The sequence below is a fragment of the Diorhabda carinulata genome, chromosome 3 (assembly GCF_026250575.1).
Source record: "Diorhabda carinulata isolate Delta chromosome 3, icDioCari1.1, whole genome shotgun sequence".
In the NCBI taxonomy this organism is placed as follows: Eukaryota; Metazoa; Arthropoda; class Insecta; order Coleoptera; family Chrysomelidae; genus Diorhabda; species Diorhabda carinulata.
In genome coordinates this window covers 32,058,216-32,081,547 of record NC_079462.1, presented here as the reverse complement: position 1 = coordinate 32,081,547, position 23,332 = coordinate 32,058,216, and the positions used below count along the sequence as shown (strand labels likewise).

The 23,332-nt window shown below is 32.0% G+C and overlaps 2 protein-coding genes and 1 long non-coding RNA gene across 5 annotated transcripts; 1 reads left to right on the top strand and 2 right to left on the bottom strand.

Annotated features, from left to right (window-relative positions):
- Positions 1–2,064: 2,064 nt before the first annotated feature.
- LOC130891047 (TSC22 domain family protein 2) lies at positions 2,065–15,517 on the bottom strand. Of its 3 annotated transcripts, none has more exons than XM_057795547.1 (3): positions 15,367–15,517; positions 15,062–15,173; positions 2,065–12,878 (listed from the first exon to the last, which is right to left on the bottom strand). In XM_057795547.1, exons 2-3 carry the CDS (start codon positions 15,165–15,167, stop codon positions 11,149–11,151), a joined length of 1,836 nt encoding a protein of 611 aa, XP_057651530.1. In that variant the 5' UTR covers positions 15,168–15,173; positions 15,367–15,517; the 3' UTR covers positions 2,065–11,148. The 3 variants fall into 3 exon arrangements, with proteins under 3 accessions (XP_057651530.1, XP_057651532.1, XP_057651531.1); XM_057795549.1 differs by having other exon boundaries at positions 2,065–12,888; positions 15,367–15,412; XM_057795548.1 differs by lacking the exons at positions 15,062–15,173; positions 15,367–15,517 and adding an exon at positions 14,872–15,038 and having other exon boundaries at positions 2,065–12,888.
- A 16-nt stretch (positions 15,518–15,533) lies between these two features.
- On the top strand, positions 15,534–18,609 carry LOC130891049 (uncharacterized). Its single transcript, XM_057795551.1, has 4 exons — positions 15,534–15,927; positions 15,984–16,043; positions 16,293–16,601; positions 17,613–18,609. Exons 1-4 carry the CDS (start codon positions 15,859–15,861, stop codon positions 17,901–17,903), a joined length of 729 nt encoding a protein of 242 aa, XP_057651534.1. The 5' UTR covers positions 15,534–15,858; the 3' UTR covers positions 17,904–18,609.
- A 944-nt stretch (positions 18,610–19,553) lies between these two features.
- On the bottom strand, positions 19,554–20,910 carry LOC130891392 (uncharacterized). Its single transcript, XR_009058903.1, has 3 exons — positions 20,626–20,910; positions 20,209–20,512; positions 19,554–19,579 (listed from the first exon to the last, which is right to left on the bottom strand). It is a non-coding gene; the product is annotated as an uncharacterized LOC130891392 (long non-coding RNA).
- Positions 20,911–23,332: the final 2,422 nt, after the last annotated feature.

The following is a 23,332-nucleotide window of genomic DNA, read 5'->3' as shown; positions in this document are numbered from 1 at the left end:
CACCTTGCGTCCCAATTTTATTGTTTATTTCAGTTTATTCTTTTTTATTTTAGTTGTATTTATTGGGCCTCTTGCGTTACCTGACCAGTATCTACCATTAGATCGATTTACTTTTCCATTAATACAAAAAGTGGCCTCATCGCAAAATTTACAAAACATTCCTTAAAAAATTTTGTTTTTCCATCATTAGGTCTAAAAACTCTTCACGTCTATCAAAATCGTCATCTAACAACTCTTGAATCAACTTTACTTTGTATGGATGGAATTTATTATCAAGTAAAATTTTCATTACGGATGTTGGTGAAATATTAAGCTTCCATGGATATTTGTCTAGTACTCAAGTTTGGATCGTCTTTCAACAGGACACAAAAACCTAAAGATTTGTTTTCAGTTGATGCAGTTTTTCTGCGCCTTGATTTGGATAAATCTTTCACTGAACCATTTTCATTAAAGTTTTTTACTGATTTACTGACAGTTATGGGGTTTCGGTTAGGATATAAATTATTAAAGATATAACACGTTTCTTGTTGACTTCTACGCCTATCGCCATATCCTAATATCATTAAAATATCAATTCGTTCTTTCTCAGATAAACGATCCATTGTGACTTCAACAATAATAATTTATTGAAACGTCAAATTTGTTATTGTAGTAGTCATAACCACCTAAATGTATTATTTGAACTTCGGCGGAGATAACGCAAATGTTAACTCCGAAATTATGGCATTAAGGTATAGGGAACATTAGATGAAAAATAAGGATATCGAAAAGCGAAAAATTTACATCTGGAATAACAAAGTTAATTATTCAGAAAGATCTGACAACAATGTAGATACCACCATAATACCGGCCGTATCACAATCGGTCCGTTCCATACATAAAACTCACTCTGTATATTTTTGCAACCAATTTTTATATGTATATTACAAGAGATATAAAAAAAGATTCTTTTCCATATCTAACCTGTTTTGTATCATCTGTTATTCTTGAATTGGCAAAACTGATGCAGGAACAATATAGAGCTACCCAAGCACACCATTTCAAACGCATCATAAGTCCGCACATGCTGAATATCATGCCTGGAAAAAAAATTTTTTTCAATTCCTCAACCAATAATATTTCAATATTATTTTCAATGGAGATATTTTATGTACATGAAGATTAGAAAAAGTAACCTATTCTTGACTTATAAGTCTATAAAAATATTACTACTACTGTGCCCATTCAAATCCACGTCGATTTTTGGTCTCGCCAACAAGTTTCCTCCATAATTTTCTATCCTCCACCAAGTCTCCTCACATCTTCACCAACTTGGTCATTCCATCTTGCTCTTGGTCTACCCAGTGGGCGCCTTCCTTCTGGTTGACCTCTCCACGCTCTTCATATTGTTGTCTCTTCATCCCTTCTTCTTACATGTCCTAGCCACAAAATCCTTCTACTTCTTATCACAGCCACAATATCTGGTCGTCTGAGTTCTCTGTTTTTCAGTATTCTCCACACTCCTCCTTCGAAAACTGGCCCATATGTCCTCCTTAATATTTTATGTTCAAATGTTATTAACTTCTACTAGGTGTGTTTTGTTAGTGTCCACACCTCAGCTCCATACAATAAAACTGGCTGTATCATGACTGTGCATGTATTTTTCGACAGCAGTTTACTTTTAAATAATTTCGATAGGCTCCAATAACATCTATTAGCTGCATTTAACCTCATCTGTATTTCTACTTCTATTTTACTATTGCTGTTTATAGTAAATCCTAGGTACTTAAATTTTTCAATCTATCAAAATAGGGTGACAAAAATCGCGGGCGAGAATGCCCTGTGTTTCTCCCGTGGTGCGTATACTATTTTTTCTCTCGCCGGGATGCAAAGTTAGTCCTTTGTGGTAATTTTTTTCGATTTAATTTTCATTATTGTTAACACATTTTACACAATATATTTTTTGTATTGATAATAAAGGAATTGATAATTTTTGGATCAGATTGTATAATCAATTTCTGGTTCAAATAAGTACAATCGAGAAATGAATGATTATTCTTGGGTACTACATAATAAAAAGCCAGATAATTTTAAATGATATATTTCTGCACAATGAAATACTTTTATAATATATAACACAGCCATAATTGTCTATTTACTCTCTTTACATTACACATTCACCAATAATTGGTAATTCAATACGCTTAATATTACAAATTGCTTTTTTTTTATCCAAGTCAATCCATTAACAAGTCATTGTTCTATTAACCTCTCTTAAATTAAAAAATAAATGCAGTGAAAAGCTAAACAGTACTACAAATTATGCTTACTCTAAGGACGCTGTTAAAATTATGAGTTAAAACTAATATTTATCAAAATAATTAGGGCACTTTAGTAGGGTTTTGGAATAGAATCATATTTTTCAAAAATAAATCGATGAAAAAATCATTTGCGATTAACTCACTCACTCAAATCATAGACAAGGTGAACAATTTCTCGCAAACTTTTCAAAACTCTTTTAGAATAAATGTTTAAAAAGATCAAACTAGACAGTAAGGGCTTAAATGTCGAAAAGCTAAACCATCTACGTTTTGCCGAGGTTACCGACTAGACGAGGCAAATAAAATGATCTCAGATCTATCTACAGTTTCCCAATAAGTCGTGTGACTGACACACAGATGGCGCTGCCTTTATCAAATCCATATGTCGTTTATGTACCACCATTTTTCAAAAGACTATATGGAAAATTTCATGACATTTCGATTAGTCAGAAAAAAGAAACAGTCATTTAAGTGAATCTACTTTTGTTATTTTCAAAACAATTTCGTCTGTTAATTTATTATTGCTTCTTGATACAAATAACGTACAAGCTCTGCAATGGCTTAAAAGTGTTATCCGGACTATGCTCCACCGAAAAGAACCATTTGTTATTGGTTTGGATGATGGTGAACGTTCTGGTCGTCCAACTGAGGTGGTTACTCCAGAAAACATAAAAAAAATTCCATAAATTGCGTGAGATACCTGATGGTATGCATGAATATTTGACCAGGAGAAAGCTTTTTCAAAGTTGGTGCTGCGTTTAGTCACAGTTGATCAAAAACAACAACGTGTTGATGATTTAAAGCAGTGTTTGGCCTTGTTTGACCACGTAATCAATTAGATTTTTTGCGACGATATGTTACAATGGATGAAACGTGGATCGATCAATTCACTCACAAAACCCCGTCAGAATCGTCCAAAGACACTACAGTCAGCTGGGAAAGTTATGGCTCCAATATTTTGGAATGCGCATGGAATATTGTTTATCGACTATATCCAAAAGGAAGAGACAATCAATGAAGAATACTACGAATTATACACTTCGAATTCCTTTCTCATTTACCGTATAGTCCAGATCTGTTCCGTTCAGACGTGAATCGAAACGTTTACGCTCAAGTCGGACGCCGCATACAGCATTTAATAAGAGTCCGAGGCCTAAGTGACAAATTTTCGCTATAAACTAGTATTTGAATATCAGTAGAAACCATTCAACTCCAGATCTGTGGCGCTTGATTTTCCAAGATAATTCGAAGTACATCCAATTTTGTTTACAAATTCACAAATCCCTACAGTTCTCAATTACTTGTTGCAACATTATTTTCCAGATATTAAGAAGCAAATCACTTTTATATAAATAAAACGGATTCTAGAAGTTCTTGACTTCTATTTTTTATTGTCCACTTGGACATACTATAGGTGTAGAGAAAACCTGAATGAAGCACTGATTATCCTAAGAAAATATTTGAATTTACGAGGTGTGGTTATTTAATAAATGTTACAAAAGAAGGTAAGTAAACATCGGAAGCTTGGAGTGATTGGCGTGAATAGATTGGTTCTTTCTTATCACACCTGCAGTTTCATGCATTGTTCGAAAGTTATAGCTAATTTCAAATTAACAAAGTTCTAAGAGACGATACTTTATGATAATTCTAACGGAGTCCTTACATATTTATATCTTGGGATGTTAAAATAAAAACATATAGTATATCTTAAATAAAAATTGATAAAATATATGCTACTTTCTATAAAAACCCAGAAGCAAATACAAGATAAATATCATTTACACTATATATCATTTCACATATTATTGATACATAAAGACTTCATAATTTTATTATAAAAATAGTGATACTTCTAAGGAAAAATAAATTTGAAATTAAGCAGAGTAAAATAGTAAAAAATGCGACTTGTCCTAGACAAACCAGAAGTAACTAAAAAATTCGTACGAGGTCTGGCTAGTAATAAAGAGACTGCGCGCTTAGAGGGCGCCGTAGACGGAGGGGGTAAAAAACGAGTAGTGCGTTGGGTATCTAGATATCTTGTCTGTGCAAGCCCCATAACAAGTTTCCGTCACTATTATAGTATTTGTGCAGTACCGGTTTGAAACGAACGGGGATTTTTATCGTACCGAAAACCATGTGTGACGAAAAATTGGTAGCAACGTATCAATCTCAAATTTCTCGTTGAATTGAAAAAAATTCCGACTGCGTGCTATAAATTAATGCAAGAGGCCTATGGGGACAATTCTCTATCTCGTGCGCGTGTTTTTGTATGGTGTAAGCGCTTTAGTGAGGGCCGAGAGAGCAAATCAAAATTTAAGGCAATGTTGATCGTTTTTTTCGACATTAATGGTAACGTGATGACTGAATGGGTTCCAGAGGGCCAGACTGTCAACCAGACTTACTATTTGTCAGTTTTGGCAACACTGCGAGAACGAGTTCGTAAAAAACGGGCCGATTTTGCACCAGCCCATAATGCGCTATCTGTGAAGCAGTATTTGGCCAGCAATCGCACTCCAGTGCTCGAACACCGTGCGACTTTTTTTGTTTCCGAAGATAAAATCTGCTTTGAAAGGGACCCGATTTGATTCGATAGAAGCGGTAAAGCAAAAAACGGCAGAGCTCCTAAAGGCGCTCACCAAAGAAGACTTCCAGCACTGCTTCCATCAATAGAAACAACGTTTGGAAAGGTGTGTGACGATGGAAGTGGAGTATATTGAATGGGAGCATTCGAATGTAGAATAATTTTTATAATAAAAATATTTTTCGTAACAATAATTGAGCGTCCAACATCTTCTAGAACGGTCTAAAGCGTAGACAGTGTTGCTCTTGTCTATTTGGATGTTTCTGTTGCTTTAAAAGTACATAGATAATCATTATTTCGCACATTACACAAATATTTAGGGCTGCATCCTTACAAAATTCAGTTGGTGCAAGAAACAAAGCCTCAGAATGCTGGTCAGAACTTCCTAAACCAGATGATTGAGCGCTTTCTAACGTTTATCAACATCTTGTTTTCGCATGAAGCTCATTTTCATCTTAATGGACACGTCAACAAGCAAAATTACGGCCACTGGAGTATAACCAATCCAAAACACAAATATCAGAAATCGCTACATTGGCTTAAAGTGACTGTATGGGCTGCGATGTCTGCGCTAGGAATTATAGACACTTACTTTTTTTAAGATGAAAGGGGATGCACAGATACAGTGAATTTAGAGCGTTATGTGCAGATATTAGACGACTTCTTCGTGCCTGAACTGCAAAACCTTAAAGGTTAAAACCAAAGAACATGGTTCTAGCAAGACGTAGCAACTTCACACACGTCCAATAGATCTCTACCGCGTGAATTTTTTCCTGGCAAGTTGATCTCCAAGAGAGGTGACATAAGATGGCCTTCACGCAGACCCGATTTAACACATGGATTTTTTCCTGTAGAGTTGTCAAATTTGAAGTATACGCTTGCAAACTAATATCCCCGTCATGGGAAATTTTGCTGCTCGATAAAATGAATGCCGTGAGAAGAAATAATTTTTTGACTAAATTTTTCACTTTTCTCAAAATAGTTTTTTAAAGTGTAAACTCGTTTTTGAGACACCTTGTATAATAGAAAAATTCCCAAAACAATGAAGTATTTCATAAGTCGATAAAGAAATTATCTCAAATTAAATAAATTCAACTCATACACAATATTCTGCGGATCTGGTTCCTTGTGACTACTGGTTGTTTTCAGATCTAAAAAATATGCTCCAAAGAAAGAAATTCTAATACAACGAGAAAGTTATCAGTCTTGTTTGAGACAAAAAAATTGTTATTATATCGATTTGAAGGAAACTATACTAATAAGATAAACAAAATTTTTGTTTACTGAACCTGGGATCATTGACCGATATCTATCCATTGATCAAAAAGTAAGTTTGTATTGTAAGCGGCCACAAGAAATACCTGATTTTGTTCTGTGACACTTAACCAGAAAAAATAATCAAAAAACTGACTTGGCAAAAATTCTTTATAAGGTATTATTTATCTAGGACATTTCGTTCGGTTTAATCACAGTATACGATAGCACCAAATAAAAATTTGGCTATTCAATTTCAAATAATAATATTTTTTTTTTACAATTTATACAATGTATAACATAATTCATAATAAAACTGGCTGATCACAATACTAATAATATATATTATTTAGTTAATGGCAACTCATCATTTTCCAAGATTTTTCTTGAATTTCCTATTAATTTCTGCTACATTTATAAGTTTTTAAAGGTACAATCATTTCTGATTTCACTTATGTTATTGAATCCACTTTTCAATTCTGCAGTTGTGGTATTAACCTTATTTACTGCCAATTCCTTGATTCCATTTTTTTTAAATCTTCTATGATCCTTTTTCTCTATCTTATTTCATATATTTCTCTTTTTACCAATCAATTTATTAGGTCTTTTGGAATTATCTACAAATGTTCCAGCCAAGTCATCATTGGACTTTCACTATGTTCCGTTCCTTCAACTCATCATTTTCCAAGATTATCCTATTAATTTCTGCTACATTTATAAGTTTATAAAGGATCAGTAATTTCTGATTTCACTTGTGTTATTGAATCGACTTTTCAATTCTGCAGTTGTGGTATTCACCTTATTTACTGCCCATTCCTTGATTCCATTTTTTTTAAATCTACTATGATCCTTTTCCTCTATCTTATTTTATATCTTCCTCTTTTTACCAATCAATCTCAGTAATTCTTTTCGAATTATCTACAAATGTTTCAGCCAAGTCATCTTTAGACTTTCACTGTGTTCCGTTCCTTACAACGTTCCTATAACTCATCATTTTCCAAGATTTTTCTTGAATTTCCTATTAACTTCTACATTTATAAGTGTATAAAGTTACAGGTATTTCTGATTTCACTTATATTTTTGTATCGACCCTTACATTCCACAATTGGTACTAACCTCAAAGAAGTTACCTCCAAAAGTGCTTGCAGAACATGTCACAGTGTGTAATGATAATAATCAATGATTGACGTAGTTCAAATTAATTATTCGAATTCAAACAATTAACGAAACGATTTTCAAAACAAAATTGATTCTTGCTTCCCAATTTTGATCAAGATAAAAAATCTAAATTTTTACTGCTGGTTGAGTGTTTGGGTCGTTACTTATATAGTATCACCGTGTGTCTTGCACAATTTTATTTTTCTACAAAAAATATTATTATTTATAAGAATCCAAATAAAGACTAAGTAATATGTACAAAATATGCTATCGAGCACCAGTGCCTGGGACTAGTTCTAACCAAGCAGAGTTTCTATTTTTTAATCAGAAACGTATTTTAAATTTTCATTCTTCACAATTTTTTTTGGAGATATTTTTGGCAGCAATTAATTAAGAAACGATATTTTAAACAGGTGAGTTTAAAATTTCTAAAAATAATAGCAGTTATTTATAATAGTACGTATATATAATTACGTAAATATTACCCTACAAGGCATTTTAGTGTAAGACAAGAATGTCAAGGCTTTCAGTTGAAAAAAATTTTGACTATTTGAAAGAAAAGTAACTAGACTTACTATAGACAAACACTTAACTGTAATAATAATACCAAAGTACGTTGAATATCTGCACACAAAACTTAAGTTTACAAAAAGTCCTATGTGTAAAAAGGACGAAGGAAATAATACATTTTTTTCTTAATCCTATGAGGAAACGAGAAATCAAACATGTAAAGGTGTTCTCGAATTATTTTTGTGTCTTGAGGAATCTCCTAAAATGGAATAGGTAATGAATAGAAATGCTTCCTCATGCACTGTATAGTCCAGATCTAGCCCACAGTGACTATTGGCTATTCTCTGATTTCAGAAAAATTAACGCCGGTAAGAAATTAAGTTGAAATGAAGAAGCAATTATTGAAACTGAAGCCTTCTACAACAACGACATTGAGAAGTTAGAAAAGCGTTGGTATGATTGTATAGCTCTTGAAGGGGATAAAATCGAATTTTGACGGTCTTATTAGTTAGTCAAACGACTTATTCCATTGATCATTATCTAGGACCTAAACGAAAATAAAGATGCCAACTAGCACAGCTAACTTAGGTGGACATATATATTTGGAAAAAATAATTATGTGGGATAAATGATAAATTTTTAATATTCACACCTTTTGAGCACAATTTTCTCCATAAAAAATATTATATTAGCATCTTACTTGGTCACGGGGAAAAACCTTCATCGAGTCCTTTGAACACTATAGGACAAAAAGTAACCTGATTATTGTGTATACATTTTTAAAATAAAATATAAACATTTGTTATATTTATTTAAGTAAAACAACGAGCCTTGGTAATGTTTATTGTGATATTTAAAAGAATTAAATACTGTTATTCGGATAGTGCGTTTAATAAAAACTATCCATTTACTGTATCGGTATATGAATTTATGTCAATTTAAATTTTTGATAAATAACAAAATGGCAGTGACAAAAACTATAACTATTATTAAATAACAACAAAATAGATGAGTTAAAAGAAGTATGTTACTAATTTGAATATTATAAGAGAGTGAATACATTGTAAATTATATATTTTACAGATATTTCAATTGAAAGTGGTACGGAAAATGCTATCTCATTTCATAAAACAGTATTCAATAATATATAATCTTTTGAAAAATTTCCAACAATACAGATAATTAGTCAATTTTCAAAAAGGTAACAAATGGATATCATAAATTAAATAAAAAGATAAAAGTATGTATTGGTAATGAGGCGTTGCCAAAAAAATAAAAATGTACAAACCCCTAATAAGACCAGTAATCACGTATGTAATGGAAACAACTGTAATCGACAAAAAGGATGAAGAACTTAAAAGAACCGAGAGAAAGATAATAAGAGCTATAACAGATCCAAACACAACACAGGAGGAAGGAAGAAAAACGAAGAAATTGATAAAGAGCTGGAGAAGGAAAATATAGTGAGGTACATAAAAGCACAAAGACTCAACTGGGCTGGGCATATAATAAGAAGAAAACCAACTGAAATGATCAAAAGAATAACGCAACCGAGCCCATTGTGGCCGAGGAGAAGAGGCAGGTTGCGAAAAAACTTTGAGAAACGAAATAGAGGATATAAGAGCACTTAATATAGAGAACTGGAGAGCAAAATACCGGAACCAAAAGGAATGGAAAATAAATAACAAAAGCATCCAAGACAAACGATAAACTATAAAAAAATTGGGGTTATCCATTTCAAACAATGGATATTAAAGTGCTAAAAGCGATAGCCATAATCCAAAGGATTTAGGGATGATAATAATATTGATCAGTGTAATAATTATATAAAAATGTTATAAAAAAATCAACTAGTGAGCTTAGAACATTTTTCCTAATACTACAAATCTGCTTAAAAACAAATTTGATCAGAATTTCCATTTACATTGTACACCTGAGGTGTGCAGATTATCTTCGACTTAATGTGGAATCAAATCTTATAATATCCAAAGTCTTTGAACAGTCAGTATTAGACAGAATAGATGTAATGACTGCTATTGATGAACTTATACTAGACTATCAATTTGGTTTCAGAAAAAAACACTCAACAACTCATCATGTTCACAGAATTGTGAACAAAATGAAGTAGAGCCTATAAGAGAAGAGAATATGCACTGCAGTTACCTTGAATATAAAACAAGCATTCAATAGATAATTGCATGAAGGACTTTTGTACAAAATCAAACAACACCTGCAGTTGAATTTAGGCTTGCAGTTAAAAGTTGGATTCCATTCATACATATTTTTTGGGAAATCTATCTTTTAAGGTACAACTTTCCTATGAACTTGGGATATGTGGTAGTGGGTAAAATATTGATACAAATATATAAAAATGGAGAAGCGTTTGCTACGAGACTCCGCAGGGAAGAGATAACAAAATAAAAAATACAACTTTAAGTTAGGTTAGTTTTGTATCAACTAAACTGTTTTGAACTGTCCTATATAAATATTCTTGGACATGCTCAAAATTACCCCAAAAGTTACATATTTTAAGGTCAAGGTCATAAGAGAGTTGTACCATAAAAGATAGAATTAAACATTATTCTAAGTTACTTGTTAAAATGGCTTTTTAATTCTATTATATAATAATTATAATAAGAACTGGGCCGTTTCTATTGAGATGAAAAATGGAAGCCTAAGTATACCATCAGAAAAATACTAATGAATGAATGAAATTGGTAGAAGTGTAGAGGTACAATTTCATGTCAACACTCGACGCTGACTTAGACCGTCAAATGGGATCACGTAGTATAATTTTCACTGGAGAGATTTACTACCTAGTCTGTTAATCAAATTGTCAGTCATTAAATATTAATGAACTTGTTACACTTTTAACTTGGATACCCAATTTAATAAGTTAAACAATTTTTAGTTTTGTCGCTGCGGTAATTTAAGAAGATGCTCCAGTAAAAATTGGAATTGCAGATATTCTGCTCAGTTGGTAAATAACTTTTAATATCCTTTAAGCAATTATCTATTAACCATATTTAAAAAAAAAGGAATCCATATATTTCATCAATTTCATCAAAATCCTGATTATTTTAAACCCATATGTCTTTTTTGCAGTATCTGTTGATGCATTACATATTTGTCATCTTTAAACAAATAAAAGACGGCTGCTAACTGTTGAAAAATATTATTTTTTATGTATATATTAACATGTTCTAAAACTCTTAATCTAATGTTGAAAATCAGTCACTTTCAACATATCAATTTACAAACAGCCTTCTGTGAACCTCCTTTGCCAAATTATATCTCAAATATAAGCTAAGAGAAATCAGTATCTAATAAAAAAAACAATATAAACTACTGGGGATTCGGTGTTTCAGTGGTAGATACTGATTGAGATTGTGAATTAGATAAATGGTTGTGGCTATTGTTAGTTACAGTTGCAGTATCTGATGTAGGAATAGCAGTAGGATTTGGAAAATTCGGATTAGGGTTTATAACTATATTTGATTGTTGGATATTGGATGCTGGAGTTGGCGGTATAGTTTGAGATTTGGGTATCTGTGATCTAAGGAAATTATTTTCAGTTTCCAATTGTTGGATCCTTTCCATTAATTCGGCAATTTTTTCTTTTAAAACTTCCACTTCTTCTCTTACAGTATACATAAGATGACTTTTTACAAGATCCATAGCTTGTTCTATTTTATTGTCAATTGCATTGACTACGGGGTTAGTTTTTGCAGGATCGTCAGTGTTTTCATTTACAGTCACATTACCACCACTACTAGTTTCAGTTAGTTCAGTTTGATTTTCACTATTATCGAGAACTGTCAAACTACTTACACTTACGGCAAACTGTGGATTCGTGTAGACATTGTTAGGTAAATTTTGTTCGAACGTCTGAGATTGCACTGGTGCAACCTGAGACGTGGATGTCACTGGCTGGACCTGAACAGGAACAACTGAAGCAGCTGATTGCTGTTGATTAGCTGCATTCTGCTGGAATGCATTTTGTTGTTGGTACTGTTGTACTTGGGCAACTAAAATATTTTGATTGCTTTGCACTGGGATGTTTTGCACATTTTGTTGTAAAACTTGAGTTTGACTCACAACAGGCTGTGTATTATTTGAGTTCATTATAACACTTTTTACTGTTTGTGTGGGTAAACTACCACTCACTTGTTCATTTTGAGGAGTATAAGTGTGACCATTCATAACTGGTTGAACATTTGTTTGTGATACATTCGGTTGACCTGCATAGGATTGACTTTGCTGAAAATTTGGAGGCAATTGGACAGGTTGTGATGTTGGTACAAAAGCACTACCTTGATTCTGGATTAAATTAGCAGGAACATATTGAACATTAGAATAACCTTGTGGCATTGTAAATCCCTGTGCATTGGGAACAATACCAGCGGGAAAATAGGGCTGGTTTGCTATGAATTGAGCAGGTATACTATTTGGCACCTGCTGCATAGTTTGATTCTGTACATTCGTAACTTGGGGATAATAATATTGACCTTGGTGCATTATTTGAGGTGGAACATTTGCAAAAAATGGTGTACTATTTGTAAATCCACTTTGCAATAGCATTTGCTGAAATTGCTGTTGTGGTAAACTTTGAGTTTGCATAAAAGTACCTCCTGACACTTGTATACTACCAGATGATTGAGGTACCCGCGTAGCTCCAACCGGTGGAGCTTCATCAACATAATCCATACATTTCCAACGGCCACGTTTAAAAGGTTCTAAACTAGCTATTTTTACCACTTTGAATCTATCATTTCTACTAGGAGTGGAATGAAGTTCTTTATCATCTATTGGTTTTGCAGTCGAATCTGTTAGGGTTTCAGTTGGCGGGGTGACAGTTTCTGTTGCCAGATCATTCATAGTAACAGCGTTGGGAATAATGGCCACACCGTACTGAGGGCTGGTGGGTATCACATTTGTAGTATTATTAGTAGGAGCAACTTCGCCAGCTACCGGCTGAACTTCAAGGGCTGCAGATACTTGAAGGTTCGGCTCTAAAATCGGCTCACCATGCTTTTCTGGCATTTCATTCATATTTCCCGTGGTCTGGTGCTGACCTACGGAAAACTACATGATAATTGATTTATACTTAAAAAAGACTACCTATTGTGTTACCCACTCATGCCACTCAATACGGTATATATATATTTCATATATAGTTTAAAACTTTACTATATCTCAAATTTAATAATATTCCTCAAAGACTGATGGCTATGGATTGATAAACAACTTTGATTGTAAATGTATGAAGCTTAAGAGCGATGAAGAAAACGTAGAACTGTTTTAATTACACCTAGCAGAATGATATGTCAGATCAAAACATCCAAAACAAAGTAAATAGAAATCAAGACACACACATGACAAACATCAATCTGACAAGTCTAAAGGAAATAAAAGTCACCATTTATCTTCTGAATAACAAGAAATCACCAGGCATTGACATAACACCAAAATTGTTGAAAGAACCGGCCAAAAATGGGATCATGATGCTAACCTGTATATTTAACACAATCTAAAGACATCTTTGTATAGATAGACCAATAAACTTGTTACCCACCATTTGAAAACTTTTCGAGAAATTTTTATTGCAAGGAATTAATCCCAACCTGGATATGATTCAACTACATCAATTTGGTTTTTGGCAAAAACACTCAACAACTCAACAGTGCCATCAAATTATGCATAAATAAATGTAGACCTAGAAGAAAAAAAGTATTGTTCAGAAGTACTTTTAGATATAAGTCAAACATTTTATAAGGTTTAACACGTCGGCTTGCTATTTAAAATCAAAAGGACTCTTAGCAGACACAAGGCAGCATCCTAGTGCCAATACTGTACATAATATTCACCGCCGACCTCGTGGTCTCTAATTAAACTATAATAGGCACAATTGTGGACGACACTGTTATTCTCTTGACACATGAAAATCCTATAGTAACATCCGCAAATCTACAAGAACATATATTTGAAGTAAAAGAATCAGTAAAAAGGTGAAGAATAAATATTAACTCAAGCAAACTGCAACACTTAACTTTCACACTAAGAAAAGAAAAATATCCTTCAATACTTTTTTACAATGTTGAAGTGCCACAATCATCTTACATCAAATATCTAGGAAAGCACCTAAACACAAAATTAATTTGGAGAAAACACATTAAAAAACGTAAACAAATAGACCTTGAAATGAGAAAATTGTATTGGTTGCTTAGAAAATAAAATCGTATTTTACAAGACTGGTTTCATTACAATTTGGACGTATGGCAAACAACTTTAGGGCTGTGCCAGCTCTGCTAGAAATTGTCAATGTTTCCTGGTGTGTTTCAATCCAAATGATACATGAAAATTTTCTAATTGCAACAGTACAAGAAACAATACAATAGAGAAGCCAAATGCATTACCAAAGGCTGGAATCACATGTTAATCCCTTACTCTAATAATTGAACAAGAAAGAGATGACAGAAGACTAAAAAGAAACTAGCCAACACAACTAAAATGAGGTGTGGAAAAATTTTCACTGGAGAAGTCTCATCAGGATATATGCAAGGTTGGTTTTCTTATTGTAGCCTCCAAGTCAACAAAATAACCTATAGAATTGTAAATTCAAATTGTCATAAAATTCCCAAATGCAATGTGGCACTACATTTTATGTAGAAATAATAAAACAAAACAAACAATAATGAAATTGCTGATATTGTATTATAAGGAAATGAACTAGGTTCAAGGGTTGAACTATGTTGGAAATTTAACCATTCAGCTTCAATTTTGAAGTAAATATCAAGCATATTTTCTTTTATGAAGAATTCCAACACACTAATTTCCCCCTTCTAATGATAAACAGAAGCCAAAACGTCGATAAATTCCAAATGTTCTATAGCTGTTCAGCCCATGAGCTTAATTCATATTGTCAGGTGTACATATTCATATTTATTCAGATAATAACAAAATCATAGTTGAACCAGCTGCTAACCATAAAGAAAAGTAAGAATTTTTACCAGTAGTTATAAATAACGAATAAGACTAGTACCAAGTGTTATAACAGCGAGTACTTACCCCACTACCTATACCCTGAACAACAGTGAGGATTTGTTCTGACATAGATTTGAGTTAAATTATCAGTGACCATCATACACTGAGTTTCTCTGGGAAACTGAGTCAATAGTTTACATTTGATTTATTATTGCTATGAAATTTCATCCATTAGAGAGACCCGATATTTAACTAAAAATAGATACATCCTTACCCAAAATATTCATATAGTCAGGGGTGAGGTCTTCTTGGCCACTTCCATTATTTACTTTAGGAACAAATCTTTGTATTTTTTCAGGTCTACGAGGATCGGCATTCATTTCAACCTTAAATTCATCAATACTGAAATTAATTTCTTACTAATTAATACCTAAGAAGAAATTTAACTATTCAGACCAGAAATGTCAAAAACAGGAGAAAAAACAACAAATAAAGTTCAAAGATCTATGTTGTTGAAATACGTTCAGTAAAATAATATGGCATTATACTGATATTACTAGTATAATAAAAAGAATCTACCTGATATATTAATAATATTTTGATTATTTTTCAATCTAAAATTCACAATGGCTACTACTTTCTGAACCAAATTTACCAACATCATAATATGACAAGTTTTACACTGTCATTTTGCTTAGTCAATTTTAAGGAACACCCAATAAAAATCAAAGTCAATGTTCCATTAAGGTAAGAGTGATTACATTTAATAATTAAATTGTACGATAAGTAGGTCGATATTTTTACTCGATTATAGTAAAAGACTAAATTTCGCGATTTATGTTTTTTATTTGTATTCTTAATGTCAAATTTTAAATGTGACTTTGACACTAGAATCTAATGTTCACTTTGACTTTTTTAATAAATTAAAAATATATATGACACTGAAATTCAAAGCAGAGGAAACATTTTTAGAATACTGGAAATCCTAGCTAATGTGTATAAATTGAAGTAAAGTATTTGTATTTCAAGTCTTAACAATTAATATTAGTATGAAAAATTGACTTGTTAACAATGGAGAAACTTCAAAAATCATTCGATAGTTTTATAAATTTAATGGATAAAAATAACCATGGTGTTCAGGTATTACGAGAAAATGAAATAGTATCGTATGATCTAATTAATATATATATTTACAGATTGCATGTTACTCAGTTGCTTTACTTGGTTTAACAGTTTCCTTGAGGAAAGTTCGACCAGTAAGTATGTTTCCAATGATTATGGCGTTAAGAATTATACTAACCAATACAAATGTCCTACATCCAATATAAATATTGTGATTCATAAGTAATAGTTGTTTATTGAACACTTTGGATATATTACGTTTTAATAACATTTCACTTTCCCTATATATGAAGGTTTGTTTAGTTATAGTTAATTGATATTTAAAAGTATCTATTCATTCATGAAAAAGTTAATATTTTTTGTAATATTTTTTTAAATTCTAGTTTAGTAGATTTAGACGACCTTCAGATATTCCAAATCACTTTATAAATGAAAAAAGAGAACTAATAGGATATGTAAAACGAATTGATCCAAATAAAGCTTTACTAATAATTAATCATAAACCTTTGGTGAAACTTCCATTGATTTCCACTGGAAATCTACCTGTCAAGATATCTGGAGTTGAAATAAATAATCTGGGTACTAATTGGTTACAATCAGTTGTTGTTGATAAAGAAGTTACGTTTATACCTATTTATAAAGAGAAAGACTTTGTACAGTGCCAAGTACTTTTAACACAGGATGCTAAAGATGTGAGTATCTAGAATAGTGATCTAATACCAAAATATTTAAAACTAATGCTCAAATATAAGGCTTATATCCAGGTATTTTCTGTAAATTTCTTATTATTTATGATAATTTTTCAATTGGAAGTTTTTTATACTCTCAATGTCTGAATAGTTATTAAATGATGGATAATTGACATACTTAATTAGCCCTGGAGCAGAAACCCAGCAATGCTCGTCGAAGATTCTCGAGGCAATCTGCAGATTGTTTTCTCAGAAAAAAGGTGTTTCCACTGACCAACCAGCAGAAGATAAGGGGTTTTATTTTTCAAAACACTTTATGATTAAAATCATGCCTTTTTTAAAAGTGAGTGTTATGAACAAACTCTTTGGTTTGAATTTAGGAAACTGTATGATTGGTTTCATCAGAAAAAAAAACAGTGAAAAAGGGGATAGAAGAATATCTATGTGAATTGAAAATACTAATAAAATAGGCTGTGTGGAAAGTGAAAACTAAATACTCAAAAACTTTGAGAAAAATTGTACCTCAATACTGTAGAAGCAATTGGTATCAAAACACCATAAAATAAATAACAGAAATGCCATAAATCAATATAAGGATGGTTCCGAAGTAGCAGATAAAACTGAAATAGGCCTAAAACCTAAATTCTCCTATTCTAAGCTCCATTGTTATAAAATCTAAACTGAGGAAGATTCTTGTATAATTGGCTGATGCATCTGACCGAAGCATTATAAATAAATCTTTAATAAGAACAAGAAGATATGCTATTGAGTAAAAAAAAATAATAAAAAGATGTCAGTGGAACTTTATTTCAGACAGCTAATAAATATATAATAAAACTATTTTTGGAATTATTTGATTTATTTGAAAATAACTGTTTTTATTACATAATATGTAACTTTTTTCATTCAAATATGTTCTTGGTCGGATTTTATTAAAACCATACACTATGTTGGGAGGGGGGGGGGGGGTGTATTACTCACTCATAAATCAATTAAACTCTTGTTTATTTTTAGAAGAAGCATCAGGTTATCAACATTGGAGAACGTCTAGTAAAAATAGGTTTTGCTGTACCAGAACATATTAAGGCACCTCTCTTAGAAGATCCTAGTTTTCGCAAATACCACTCTTTGTTATTAAGAGCAGAGAAACAAGCTTTACGCAAACAACTCGGATACAAATACTACATAATAACCACGAAAAAATTGATAAATTATACTAATGAACTCTTGATACGTTTTTATAAGCAATCAAAAAATAATATACCTAAATTGATTGCCATTGGACCGAAGATTTATCATTCATAGCAATTGTATTTTATGGTAGTATTCGGTTGCTTATATATAGTTGTTCAAATATTGGCTATTTATAAAATTGTCACTTTCTTTTTTTATCCAAATCACAGAAATACTGTTTGGGAAGATATCTTATTAATTGTGGAAACTTGAATTTAATTATTTTTGAATGGGTAATAATTTTTGGTAACAATATATTAAAGATCATTGTCCATAGAGAAATAATCTTTCAAATGCTTCAATGATTTCATAAAAACGTTTGGTTAAAATTGCTGCAAAAAAAATTTGCACTTGGGAAAATAATCTGTAAATAACAAACAGAACTTACTACTGTCTAGTAGATATTATCAGAACTAGAACTTGTGGGGCATGTTATTGCATTGATAACTAAAAAATACAATGGCCTATTTTTATTCTGAGCCCTCCATAGCACAGTCTTCAAAGTATTAATGGACCTACTTGGTAAAACTTCCACATTTTCTTGAAATGTCTAAATATTTTTCACCTTTGTTGTAATTGACTGACTATAAGCAATTGAGATACTACCTAATTATCAACGATTGTTCATCAATTTTCACAAATTTATTTAAAATGACAATTCCAAAAAAATTATATATAAACATGTAGAATCCAATTTTGTTTTCATTGCTTATCGAGATATCTTTATATTTGTTGTTTCATGTGTAAATTTTATTCTTCAATAAACATTGCAACCTAATTTTTTTATTTAAAAATATATATGCAGATAGGTGAAGTAGTTATAGTGGGAAGAAGTCCAAAACTTAATTTTGGGATTAACCATTGGTTTTTTTTTCGCAAAAATCTTAAATACCATGGGTTATTATACTAGAACAAATTTATAATAGTAACTTTTACGGAGTAGCAAAGAGACGATTTTACAAAACGATGATTAGACCTACTGTACTGTACGGGAGTGAGTCCTGGGTACTAACCCAGAAGAATTCTAAAAAAATATAATTGTGAAAGAGGAAAGTACTCCGAAAGATACTGAGCTGACATAGATATGTACTAGGCTACTTTAAAAAGACTGGAATCTTTCGAAATGTGGATATATCGGCTTGTTTTGAAAATATCCTGACCAACATGGAAGTTATGCAGAGACTAGGGAAAGGAAAGGAATTCGTCTTTACAAAAACGGAAACTGGAGTATTTTTAATCACATATTAAGACATGACAAATATCGTCTTTTGCAGTTGATTGTCCAAGGCAAAGTGGAAAGTAAGAGGGGACCAGGGAGAAGACGGTATTCAAGATTGCACAGTAAACAAGATAAGAATAACCTTGTTAATAGCCAATGTTAGGAACAGATAAGGCAATGAAAGAAGAAGAAGAGTCAGGTAGTTGGGGAGTGTGTACAGAATAAAAGCAATTCATTGCCATTGCACAAACAGAATGAAAGGGAATCAGAAGAAGAAAAGACAGGTCAAAAAACAAATAAGAGAAGTAATACCAGATTTGAATGGAGTAGAGAAAGAACAGTTGACAAAAACGGGTGGAGAGGCATAGTGAAGTGACTTGAGGAAGAACAAAAGAGAGTTTGATAATACTCATATTTGATATATGTATATATATATATATATATATATATATATATATATATATAGATTGGATGTATTCCTCCTACGAAATTATCTTCTATATCTGGAAGCCACTGTATTTTTCATAATCTGTAACCAAAAAAGATGATAAGGGATGGGTGATTCATAATTAATAATACCTTATAAAGTTATACCTATCATTCGAGTCTGGTTTCTATGAAAGTCTAGTTTTTCGAGTTTGAAATACAACTAGATATAACTACAATAACTTCTACTCTCACAAAGTTAAAATCATTTTTTTTTGTAATTGTAATGACCGTACCTTGAAGCGACGGCACTGTTTAATTAAATTATCCCAACAGATATAATTCACACTCGGGTGGTCCGAAAAGTACGTGCTTATCCTTCGAGGATAAAATCTCCATTATAGGAACGGAGTTGATTTTTTATGGGTATTTAAAGTAGCTCAGTTCGACAAGTATGGAGGGTTCCCTCTTCAAATAATTAGTCTTTGAAACGGCATTCCTTCTCTTCGTAGAAATTCATGAAGTAGATAACGCGAGTAGCGATGAACCAAATAAAGTTCTTTATTGTCTCCACGTAAGTATAAAAAGAGAATTCAGAGAAGTAATTTCGTTACTTATTTTTGATTCTAAGGAACGAGGGGTTACGTCGAAGAAATATCTACACTCCACGGAGAAGCTAAATACATCGTATACAACTTGTAGGAGGATTTTTTTGAAAATACGTTTACTTACTTTGTTGCACAGGAATTTCGTTTTAAGGGGATATTACAAAACCAAATGGATGGAAATATCTTTGAATAATTTTCGGTGATATACCAAAATTCCATCTATTCCTGTTTACACGAGAATCGTAGTTGTATTAGGTTCAATTAGATCTGCGCTCTTTTTCAGGTTCTTCCTTGAGTTGTTATTGTTAAAAAATGTCTCATTTCTAGGTTATGATATCTCACTTGTGATGCATTCCATTAAGCACTCACATATTTTGAATGAACATTTAGGTATGAGGAAGATATCTTCCATAAAGCACTTCAAATAACTGAAAATTTGAAGAATAGAAACATCGAATAATATCTCATCGCACCTATTTCCCCGATTTATCGCCTAATGGCTTTTACTTGTTCCCCACTATCAAACAAAAGATGCACTCACCTGAAGAAGTTGTTGAAGACTGTAAAAATCATGTTTCTAGAATATCAGCTTCAGAATGGAAAAAATCCAGACTTAGTTTAAGCGTATAGAGTTAAGGGCGAAAAGTTCGAAAAGTATTAAAACAAACCTGCTAGTTTTTATTTCACTTTTTGTAAAAACTTTAAAGACAACCCTCGTATTTTTACTGAATACACTGTTTACACCAACATTTACAATTACACTGTCTGACGTGCGTTTCGATAACCAAGTTATCTTCTTTAGAGGTAAGTTTACCTTCAGTCTTTAAAAACGATAACTTGGTTATCGAAACGCGCATTAGACAGTGTGATTGTGAGTGTTGCTGTAGTGGTTGTGTAAACAGTGTATTCAGTATGAATATCGCCAACATTTTCAGAAATTCCAACCTCGTATTTTTCTTTTATTTTTGATATCTCTCCATTTCTTTTCTCAAAGTAACGTGATGTTATTTTTATTTATTGGTAATAAATTCCTATATCCTACTAGTTTGAATGTTATCTTTTGTTAACTTCTTTTGGTATGTTTTGCTTTCATTGCCTTTGACATATGATGTTTGGCGTTAGAACTGATTAATCAGCATAATGATACTGTTAAATATCACATACCACATATTTTTATGATTATAAATCGAAGTAAACTGTAATGGGAATATGGGGAATTTCATTCACACATTCAAACCAACAAGAATTCGACGCTATTTTAATAATGAAATTTGTTTATCAATTTTTAATTCATGTGTGATTCAATAGGTTTGTTCCAACCTGCTAGTCGGGACCGCACTTGGAACGGTTATTGGAAGCGTTTATAGATATTTTCTGCGCAATCTCCGGCTATGCACGATTCTTGTAACTTGATATCAAGGTTACTAGAATAATAGAAGGTTTGTGACAATAACAAGATGCGCAGTAGACAAGTGACGTCACCGCTTCTTTACAGTTGTCAATAAATTCGTTAGTTAGAAATATATTCGTTTGTATAGCCACATCAGCAAGAGATAACACACATCCTCATTACTCGAACATAATGTTAGTGAGGTTCTGTTTTAATACATAAAAACTTAGACAAAACAAAAATGTAAACATAATGACGTAGCTGGTGTTCTAGTAGCTGATCGTTTGTTTACAAAAACATGCGCATGCCACAAACCTTATATTATTCTAGTAACCTTGGTACTTACTATCAACCAAGTATCGAATAGACCGTCCCGATTCATACAATAATCGCCCGGCTGGAACACGTAATCTCTATTGCGCAGAATCGTCACCGTACCAAGGACGGTTTTTTGATGGGTTGGAACGAATCTAATGAGTCATGTCGGAAACGAGTCTCAAGGGTTGAAATCGTAGACTTTTAAACCTCTACCAACTTGAGACATTTATTTTCTTACTCATAATATTAAGTGTCTATCCAATGGATAACCTGACGATTTGCGAGAGAATCGGGGATTTCTGAATAATATAGGAATACATAGACATTGAAGATTCCTAGTAATTGGATAGTAAAATTGCCATTACATTAAATTTGAGAGATACAAAGCTTTATGGACTCAACTTATATATTATTTATGGGATACTGTAATACGGAATAGATACAGGAGAGAGTATTCTTAGATATAAACACAAAGGATTATCGTTCTGAACTAGGTATGTCATTCGAGTTAATTCGACATTCAAAAGGGATATGCTTCGTTTATTGCTTGAATCCGGGAAGTCCGCTATGAAGGAGTTTGATTAGATCAAAGGAAAATAGGAGCGATAATTTCATTTTATAGGTACATTAAAACAGAATCGAACTAGAAAATGATTGTTATAAGTGCTAGGTATTAAGTGAAACACACACAAAAAATGTTTGTTACAAAAGTTTGTAGAATAGTTTATTGTGAATAGTGAAATATTTTGTTGAGTGAAATAATTTTTAAAAATGTGGAAAGTCTAAACATTTTTTAAAATGACTGTTGATTAATATTACTATTAAAAAAATAAATACTCTCAATCCAGATGGTACCTGTATCTTATTAATTCTTCGAAATATAACATTGGTTGGATTATTCTTTTAATAACAAAGTAAAATGGTTACAGCTGATGAATTAGATATAAAAATTGTTATAGTGGCTTGTATGTCAAAACATATATATATATCTTAAAAAGAATAATCATTTTTGAATGGTTTTATCTTAATGTTGAATGATATTTCGTAATAGCATGATCTTATCTTTCTCGAATTTAATGTTTGTACACAGGTTTTATTGTGCGACCCGTTTTTGAGGTGTAGATTCTACGTAGAGCTTACAAATAAATTGAGCAATAGGACAGCATAGATCTTTTTAATATATTTAACAGATATTCCAAAGTTTGAACTGGATTGAACTTCAAAATTATTTTTTCAAATCTACTCGATTTTGGCAGACAATTCTCAATTCTTAATTTGGAAAAATAACTACAAGGATTGCTTTCTTTCAATTTGGCCAGCCTCCCAACTTTTTGTTGCATATCTGGGTCAATATCTGGCAATGATTTTACAGTACATTTTACAGAAAACTTAATACAGAGTGTTGGTTTTAGAGGATCAGCAAAAATTAGAATGTTACTCATCAAAAACTGAGAAAGGTATTGAAATAATTTTAAAAACAAATATTTCTCCAGGTAGATTTGCTGTGTAAACAGCTTTTCAGCTAAGTCATTGGACCCAC